At 32.2% G+C, this 10421-nt stretch overlaps 1 protein-coding gene across 7 annotated transcripts in view; it reads right to left on the reverse strand.

Moving 5' to 3' along the window:
• LOC143072698 (uncharacterized) overlaps nucleotides 1-8947 on the reverse strand; it is a 34783-nt gene extending 25836 nt beyond the window's left edge. For 6 of the 7 annotated variants that reach the window (XM_076247776.1, XM_076247773.1, XM_076247775.1 and 3 more), the window contains exons 1-5: nucleotides 8817-8947; nucleotides 5290-5445; nucleotides 4922-5008; nucleotides 4139-4252; nucleotides 158-500 (exon numbers count right to left, since the gene is read on the reverse strand). In XM_076247776.1, coding sequence (XP_076103891.1) covers nucleotides 158-500; nucleotides 4139-4252; nucleotides 4922-5008; nucleotides 5290-5403 — 658 coding nt within the window. In that variant the 5' untranslated portion in view covers nucleotides 5404-5445; nucleotides 8817-8947. Of the gene's footprint in view, nucleotides 1-157; nucleotides 501-4138; nucleotides 4253-4921; nucleotides 5009-5289; nucleotides 5446-8595; nucleotides 8690-8816 lie in introns of those variants that run through there. The other variant, XM_076247771.1, reaches the window with a different exon arrangement.
• Nucleotides 8948-10421: the final 1474 nt, after the last annotated feature.

Below are 10421 nucleotides of genomic sequence, written 5' to 3' on the forward strand. Positions count from 1 at the left end.
GATCGACAGCTGTATTTTGTTTAGCCATCTTTTTGTATTCTTGTCAAGTAGTGTTTTTTTTTTTTATTTGTTTCTCTTTGATGCAAAATATAACTATATTTGTTTTCATAGAATAGTTTACAATGTAACAAGTAATAAAATCATAAATTATAATTACCTCTCCCACCTCTACCTCTGCCCCGTCCTCTACTGTCAAACCCTTTGTCTTGTCCAAATGTACCACCAAATTCGCCAGCATCATTGTCATTGTTTTCTCTGTTTGGTCTGTCTCTCCCCCTACCTCTGGCTGCTAAACGTGGTGGTCTGCTATCATATCTGTTGTCGAACCGCCTCCCTCTTCGGGAAATATTCTCTGATCGATCTTTGTCTGGCACTTTTTCTCTTTCAGTGTTCTGTTCTGGTTCTTCTGTTTTTTCATCCACATGATTTGTTGTAGGTTCTGATTTAGCAGGAGCAGGTGTTGGCTTCTTCTTTTTCTTTCCAGGTTCTTTCCATTCTCCCTATTCAATTATATAATATTTGTTTATCAAATAGAACATAAACAGGCTAATCCATCATAAATATAGGAAATGCATTGTTAACAAAACACTTGAACCTTTTAAATTTTGGATATAAGTCTTTCATAAAAAAAAACAATCAGGTCTTTTTCCTTTATTGATAACTGAAAATGATATCCAAAATAATTGTTCCCAAACTTAAAATCTCTTATGTATAATGCTATTTTTTCTTTATCACCTGGTTTTCTACAAATGGAAGCAACCTGCATACAGGTGTATGAATTAGATATCAGAATGCAAGTAATAAATATTGCCATGCTTAACGAGTTGTTTTTTTTTTTGCAATAACCAAAACCTCTCAATATTTTCTGAATTTACAGTAACCAGGAAAAAAAACACCAGCTTTTCATAATTTTATTTCAAAAATATATAAAACTAGGACAAAAAATTTCAGCAAAATGTACATACTTGCATAGTATTTAAAGAAATCACAATAAGGCCTAAAATAAAATTTCATTTGTTTGGCATTGCCGCCCGACCCACTGAAAAACTTGCTGCCCAAATAATTTTATTTGAGTTTCAGAATTTTTTTTTTTTTTTATTTAAAAAAAAAATCGAAATTGTGCCGGAATTTGATCCTATGCGCCGAGTTTGTTCCTGGCTTTACTTATTTCAAATCAAAATCTTAAAAGCGCTTGTCTTACACTGTATTGGGAGCAAACATTTAAATGACATGGAATAGAAAAGTCTGCCAAAAGTAATGTCAAAGAAACCGTCAGGGGAAAGCATCTCCCTATGCTGCAATGCATTGGTTAAGGGAGATAGATTTTATCAAAAATCAAATTTTCAGCTATTCTTTGAAAGAAACATTCTGAGAGACCTTGTAGAGGACTCAAATTTTATCTTTTGTAAAGCAGAAACTGATGATTTCTGCTTGACTTCGTCGCTTCATGAGATAGAATTTTTTTCACCGGGACATCACAGAACAAATATGCGTGGCTCTTACATTTGTTTGTATCAATGTTTGCTCAAGCATGGTAATTAGATAGGCGGGGCTTCAGCTTGTATACATCATACTTAAAATTTATTGGACGTTATGTTGGAGGTTAAGGACACTAAATTTTAAAACATCACATGATACTTATTCTCACATGTTTCCTTACCTCTAAATATACAATACAGACAGGATTCTACTTCGTCGAAATTATCTTCCTATTACGCCAGTTCATTTTCACAATCGTAGAAACGGAAGACAATTTTTTTTTTCAGAGATCCAACTTAAAGACTGTCGTCAAGCACTTTTAGTAAAATAGCTATTCAAACACACCTACTCTGATTTTTTGATCCACTGGATAGGTATTTCACTTGACCCCTATAATTTCATCTTTAAGTACTGTGATTTTTTATGTTATGAAGTCAACCTGTAGCTTTGCTATATAAAATGATGGAGTCTGAAGCGAGATGATGTATCAAATACTCTTGTTTTGTACATTTTCAAGACAAAATATTCATCTCAAACACACCCTAACATAAAAAAAGGTGCACTCGATTTTCTCTTTTCGATACAATTGTTTCCCATTTTTTGGAATATTTTCTTGAGTTGCATAATCGAAGAACAGACATGGAAATAACTGACTGAACTAATAGATTGTTATGTTATAAAAACAATATTAGGTCAATTAATGTTGAAGGCCAGTTTCTCAGCCTCATACAAGAAAAAAGTTTATATTTTTCTTTCATTGACAAATTATTGTACAGTCTGCACGGTTAGCCACTAGTCCGATGCCCCAGACTAGTCAAATTTGGTTCGGACTAGTAAGTTTTTGCAAAACTTTGTTTGGCCCAATAAGAAAAATGTCAGAATATTGGTCTTCGGACTAGTAGTTGAAAAAGTTTTTGGTGCAGACTGTTGTATTTTTACTGGTGAGAAAACATGTGAGAATATTTGTCATGTGATGTTTTAAAATAAAGTGTCCTTCACCTCAGACATAACGTCCAATACAATCTAAGTATTCAAGCTGAAGCCCCGCCTATCTTAATTACCATGCTTGAGCAAACACTGATACAAACAAAGCAAGCAAGCCAAACAAAGATTTGTCTTGCTAGCATTAATGTAAAAGCTGTAAACTTATTAAATATTTGAAATTTATCATTGACAAATTTTCCCTTGAACCAGAGAACAAAGTATCTACTATAGTCAGAACCACAATGATGCATTTAAGATAATTATGGCTGTAAGCACCAAAGCTTAAACATGTTAAAGACCAAAATGGTCCCAAATTAAAATTTACAGGTTTATAGTAGTTTTGTACCAGTAGATGCTAGCCTGGTACAAAACATACATATTTTAAAGACTACCATCTTGTGTCAATTGGAGTACTTCCCACTTTTCTTGCCTTTCTTCTTAACATGAATAAGATAATTCTTAAAACATAAAAGATACTGACAGAAACATATATTTATAAATGTATCTAGTGTACTAGTGATGAATAAAATCCCCTCCTTTTCCACAATTCTAATTTCTAAGGGCTCATTAATTTTTCTGTATTCATGTAATGAATTGTCCAGATTTCTGTTAATCAAACAAGCATTACAACCCATAATTTATTTATCTGCAAAAATTGTCTGTCCTGCTGCATATTTCCATTCCTTTTTAAACCTAGCCCTGAAAAACCTTGCACTTGGATAATATCAGTATAAACACCATGTCTATTTGTGCCAACCTTCCAAATTTTTAATATTTTGCTATCCTAATTTGGTACAGATCCTTTATCCTCAAAAGTTCAAAACTTATCAGGGGCAGTAGGCGTGTTTGTACATGTTGTATGGTAGTTCGTCACACCTTACATGTATGATTACTAGCCTCTAGGTATTGGTTTGAGCCCTAGTTGGGCAGTTGCAAAATTAAGGTTTGATTTTCATGTCATATGTGATAAGGTTAGTCAGTTTCCTCCCGCAGGTTGGCGTTTATCTTCAAGTACTTAGGTTTAGTAAGCCACTAAAACTGACTGCCATGAAATTACCCATATGGTGTAGAAAGTGATGTTTATAAAACCATGAAAACCAAAGCAAACAATCAAAGTTTAAAATCTTTGTCCATTTGTACAAGGAGCCATAGTGGTTGAGCCATTTAACTTATGGTTATTTTACCAAACTGTGACCACAACTTCAAGATGTGACATCAGGCCTCTGTTCAATGGGCAGTCCCACAATAAAAGTTCAATTTTCACGTCATACATTTTATATGGTTAATTTGTCAGTTTCCTAGCTGCCTCAGTTCTGTGTTTTTTTCTGGGTACTTTGGTTAACCCTGCCAACAAAACTGACTGTCTTACATGAAATTATCCATATGATGTAGAATGTGACATTGACGGTTGACCCCTTTCAAAGAAACCACCAGCATGTACACACAACAATGCTGCAATGCTTTAGACAAAATTGATCTAGAGACTTCATGATTAACATGGATAAAGCTTTTAAGTGTAAAAAAAAAAATCCCTACCTACCTACCCACCTGCTGATAGTGTGGGTCGGCAATGCCAAACAAACAATTTTTTAAGGGTGGCCTAAAATATTATCATCAGACAGTGTTTCAGTCTTTATAACTTGCAAATGTTAATGCATACTAATGAGTAAATTACCTGTACTGTGTTGCCCTCTAACAACATATTAATGGCTCTCTCTGTATCATTGCCACAATCTTGTAAAGCTATTTCTACTTCGTTTTGATCTGTAATACCTGTTACATCGATCACCTGTAAAATGGAGAACACATATCAAAATCCACACTTTCATATCAAAAAAGTTGTGATCAGTGATCAGTTCACCACCAGATGAAAATTATTACTTTATTATGGTTCCTTTATAAATCACACAGCATGTTATAAAACAAGACCAATCAATGTGACAACCTATCATATCAGAAAACTACTACGTTTAATCTAAAAGATGCAAATTTATGTAAACAAGACTTTTTTCTGTCTATCTTTTGCTTTGAGTGGAATAAACTGACCTTTGAACTTTTATCAAAGATTGAGAGATATTTTTGAGGATATTATACAAATAAAGATAGGAAAAAAGAAAATAGGAAAAAAGAATTTTTTAAATTTGAGTTACAAAGATTATTATAAGAAGTGATAACCTTTAACATGTAGACATTATTGTCAGACTGGAAATCTCTAACTAATATTAATCCAACATATCGGTACAAGATTTTCTCATTATTGATAGCTGTACAGTTGCCTTTAATTTCTTACATCCACTTCGTTTGAACATTGCTGGATAGTTATACCAAATCTCCTTTTTTTTTTAATATCAATCATTTTTATTTTCTTGTCCCTTTGCAATATTCTGCAAGTACTTATATATATTCTTTAAAAAGACAACTTTTTGAAACTATGGTTAACAAATGATAAAAAACATACCTGTTTCACCTTCTGTCTGAATGCCGATTCATCTAATGAATTTGCATCATTTGTCAACTGTGCCAACCTTATCTGTTCTGGAGTAGCCTAAATTTTTATCAAAATATAAGCATAATCAACAAATGTTGTGTACAATGCAACGTTCTATGATAAAAGACTAAAAGAACTAAATCATAAGTTTTTAAAGACTGTTTTAGAGGTAACGAATTAAAACTTGAGCATTTATGAAACCAAATCTTTCGACATTCTAACAAATGTCATTATATTTCACTGTAAGAACTATATTTTTTGTTCTAACTTGAATATAATGTACAACAATAAATGTATTTTTTCATTTGACCCTTATCCTTATCTGGATCAACACTTGCCTGTACTTTCTGAGGAGGTCCTTCTGATTTTGTTTGTGTCTGTGGGGTGGATTTTCCATGTTTTTCTTTCATGGGTCTTGTGTTCCCACGCGATGAAGCCACCGCAGCACTCATCCTGTACACTTATTTACACAACACTATATACAAATTTAGATACTGAAAATAAATAAATATAAATAAAAGATGGGATGCTTTCTTTAAAGAACCAAACCCTGATTGCATGTCTATAGCCAATCAGGAAAATGTTAACATATACATGTATGTTGTATGAAACATAAGAATAAAGATAGACCTTCATTAACTAACCTATATGGCTTATAATTATGATACAAAAAATGTAATTGTCCCATAGAAAAACTTGGAAAATTCCTAAAATTGGACAAATGTAATAACTTGAAAAATTTCTTCTGCCCTATGATGACAAGACTTCAATCTAAACTAAAAAAAAAAAAATTTGGGACCATTTTATGAAGATTTTTTTTTTTGGTGGTTTTCCATAATAGGAAGGTTGTGCTCATAGGACGTTAATATAATTCACTAATGCAAAACTATAATATTCAGAATTCTTATAAATACAGTAAATCATGGTACATAATCATAAACAACACATATTTGTGAGACAGAATTTACTCAAAATTGTTTAAAATCTGCATTTCAGGTCTTAGCAGAAACAAACTTTTCCATAACTATATCATCATGTGATGTGTTTTCGTACTAATAACAATTTTCAATGTTGCGTTTTTATTCAGGTGTTTACTAAAATTTGAAAAGCATGCATCCTATCAAATGATTTTAGGTATCTAGTTTTTTGTCGAGGCTTCTACGATTTTTAACCATTTCCGATTACTTTGCGATTTTTGTATGTAAAAAAATGGCGTCATATATTTTTGCATGTATTAAAAATTGGATCAGTTCACGGGCAGGAAATGAATTTATAGTCATGGTTCTGGTGATCGCTTGAATGATAATAAAGGTTATTCAATACTTTTCAGTACTAGAAATAAATAGTAAAGGACATTATTTTTTTTAGAAAACAAAATGCAGTTTTTAAAATTTAGGGTTTAAATGTAAAAAGTTAAGACTGTTTTCATCTCTGTGTATAAAGGATGTATAAAAAGAATTGTCAATAAAATATTGAATAAATGGATTTTGAACAGCCATTTTATATAAGAACCATGATAATTTTCACGCGCTCGTTTGTACTAGAAATGACCAAAAAACCACACGACAGTCACATGTCTTGAAGATCCGATGTCGAGCAGGCAGACAATATAGCTATACTTCAGGTAACTCCTCAGAATATTGCTCAACAACTATTATAGTGATGCATATTTTTGGCATTAAATAAAAATGGCTAATCTGGTCAGTTTTATTAAATTTGTTCTAGCGTCTTTTAAAACGACTTTGAATATGTTTTAAAAATGTCAAGTTGTAGTGTTGTTGTTGTTGTTCCAAATATAGAAACTGAAAAACCTGCAACAATATACATTTTACGTGTGTGAAATCAAAACCGATGAAATATGGATGGTACGAAAACATATGACATACGAAAACATATGACACGACGATATATATAGAAAGATGTGGTATGAGTGCCAATGACACAACTCTCCATCCAAATAACAATTAACAATATGTCCATATTCACACTGAAATCCTGATAAATATGCATTAATGCTAGGGATGATGACCTATCGTTATTCATGGTTGGTCATACATGTTCTCAACCGAAGTACTATACTGAAAGATCTATCATAACACATGTTACTGGCACTACCAACATAAGACTCAAAAAGGATCTACAGAAGGATACAGCATTAGGCTTACTGCATCAAGTGTCTCACACAGTGAAGTTGGCATCTGATTGGACAACCTTACGATTGATGTGAATCATACATTTTTGTGATACATGAAACCAAAGTAAGATAACAAATAAAAGAAGGACTAGGACATACATTTTGTACCTGCCAGCCTAACTCGGAAACCATACATTGGATCTGGCTTCAAATCCAACTTGATCGGAGTGTTATAGTTTATATAAGTTTTAAAACATTTGGTTGAGGCAAAACAAAGTAACAGAGAGAAAAAACAATTTCCAATAATTGCACCGACGTTAATGGGTATACAGCCTCAAGGACTTGTTGCCATTCGGCAGGGGCATAATAAGAAAAATGCCATAAAGAAAAATGGACACCATAAAAGAATAATAAACGTTTTAAAGTTCACAGACGGTTGGACAAACAAATGTCATTTAGTGATGACAAATAGGTTAGGCTAGTAAAACTCGATATTTAGTTATATGAACTCTTTTTGAACCTACAATGCTGAAAATCGTAAATAATTTTTTTGAGTTCAGCATGCCGATGTGCATGCACGTGCGTGTTGGCGTATATGGAGCTACATGCTTGCCTTCAATGATTTTTTGGGAGCTAAATTGGGTCTCAAAGTTGAGCAAAATTCCCTCTCAAAACCAAACCAAAAAAGATGTCTAGAGCTTTGTGATGATGCTGTAAGGCGTCAAAGCAAAAAGTATAATAGCCTTTCAAGATGTCATAATTATTTAAATTAGATGGCGACTATAGTTGTACAAGTACAACCATTAACATTATTAATAATATTCTAATATTATGATTATTCAACTTATCAGAATGTAACATTTAATTATGAAATAGTTTTGTTTGTATTGTTATAAGATAAAATGTTTTTGTTAGTTTGTCGTGTTTATATATGTCTCTGATATATGCAAATGAACTTATTATCTTTTAATTTAATAAATTATCTGTAAACAATTTAAGGATGACAGATAAAAACCTTAACACTACTTTACAGAATACAGCATGATTTTCAGACAAACAATTAAATTGTTAATGACCATGATAGCTTTAAAACACAACTACCATGTATGTATGTATGTATGTAAATGATGCATTGTTCAGAGTGAAATGAATCTGAAATGGTTATCTGGGAATTCCAAATAAAGGAGGCATTTAACAAAATGATATATATCCAAAAGTTAAGACACAAATTAAAGTCACCAGTTAATAAATGCTTCATCTTTTACATCTTATGAATCTTAATTTCACATTCAACAGTTTCATAGGCAACAAGTCTTTTACCCTAAGTCTCTGAATAGATCGTCTGGTCGCGTACAAATATTCAGTTCGTGTTGACATCCGAAACGGGAAGTATTTTCAATGTCATTTAAATCAGAATTCAAATACATTTTCAATAAGCATAACAGAATCTGAAGGGACAATTCTCATTCACTCATCCAGAGATTTCATGTTCGGTAAAGAAATGATTTACCAGTAGATTTGATTAGTAACCAAAGAGGAAACCATGTGACGCCATGCTGGATTTCCTTCGTCATTCGCACACGCAAAATAAATTAGACAATGAAAAATCGAACAAATGTCATTCTGTAGAATAAAAGACTTAGCGATACAATGTTATGGGAATTGATATTTGTTCTTAGTTGTCAAAGAAACGAATAAAGGGTCAGTTTTTATCGGGAGCCCCAATTTTACCTGGAAATGGTCTCACAATATCATTTGATCACGTGACTTAAATAGAATTCGCGCCGCCATATATAAAATTTCCGTGGATACGTCATCTAGGGATTCCCCGCTCTGTATTACATTATATGTTGAGATTTTTGTCACATAATCATTGTATATAATCAAAACACTCTTTTGAAAGCCGATTAAATACATTTTGTAGATGTCAACGCTTTCAAAATGTAAGGGAACACGGAATTCCCAATTATTTCCGGTCAGTCGTACGGAAACGAACGAACATTCTCGATTAAGGGCACATAACTCCGGAGCAAGTGCGAGCATGTTTTTTCTCCAATTATTCATTTTTGAAGAAAGAAAAAAAAATCAACATTGTAAATTATATTATTTTTCACAGAAACAAGATCATACATGAATTTATAATTGTCTTATTAAGGATTTGTATGGTATATAAATTCTATGTCTAATCATTCAAAAAAAGTGTTATTACTTGAACTAAAAGCATATTTTTCTTCAATTTATACCATAGACATATATACTATATGATCAATACTATTTAGAATATATGCCTCTGTTTATACTCACATATCATGTCTCTATTTTGTCTTATAAAACTAAACATAAACATTATCTGACAAATTTCTGAAATACATATATCATGTACATATAGTTTCAATCTTTATCTGACTGTGTCATTGATATCATCGGATGCCACTGTCATGCAATTTTTTTATTTGATGAAAGCCATGTCAAAAGTATTCAACTTTTACACGGAACTAGTATACTATTATACTGATAGTTATATTCGGGACGTTTATTAGTAGTTTTAATTAAAATATTTCCGGCAAATCTGTCTGTTTGTGCATAAATTGAAGGTGTACGGTTTCAATTGGTGTTAGTTTTGGTAACGTTAATTTGCAAACTCCGGACAGTGATCGTTTCCGTTCCGGAACTGTTTTCCTTTACTCCATCAGAGTTGTATTCGGGCCCGTATGTGGATCGGAACTGGAACTGCCGGGGAGTTTGGTTAATTTGACGTTATTTTTCACGCATTGTATAAACATGATAAATAACGTCATACTTATTTCATTTCTCGCAGCTCACAGCATAATTGCACTTATATAATATGAGCGGTTTGCTTGACTTAATTGATGATACGTATAGAACTGAAATGCATAGTATTTCTTAAAGTGCAGTTAAATTAATACAGATCTAGAGAAATAATATTTTAAAATATAGAATCACCTTGGAAGTTTTTCTACTTTGATGGCTATCTTTTTCATGAAGCAAGGAATAATTGAGTTGGGGTTATTTGGTGAAAATATGTGTCTTGATTTGTTCTTATATACCGTACTATATTTTCCCTTAATATTTCGTTTGTAATATTAAAAGTCTGTTTTATCTCTCTCATAAATTTGCAAAATTTTGCATCTTTGATTAAGGTTTGGTTATTTAAGATTGTTTTATAGTAATAGCGCTTCATCCTTTTTTTAATTTTTTTTAATCTCATGCAATGATTCAATACGTCTACCCGGGCATAGACAACAAAATAGATACTTTACAAGCATTGCCAATGTTATATAGTTGATCATAATTGTGTTTTGCGTTAAGATTTAA

The sequence above is a fragment of the Mytilus galloprovincialis genome, chromosome 4 (genome assembly GCF_965363235.1).
Source record: "Mytilus galloprovincialis chromosome 4, xbMytGall1.hap1.1, whole genome shotgun sequence".
Classification (NCBI taxonomy): Eukaryota; Metazoa; Mollusca; class Bivalvia; order Mytilida; family Mytilidae; genus Mytilus; species Mytilus galloprovincialis.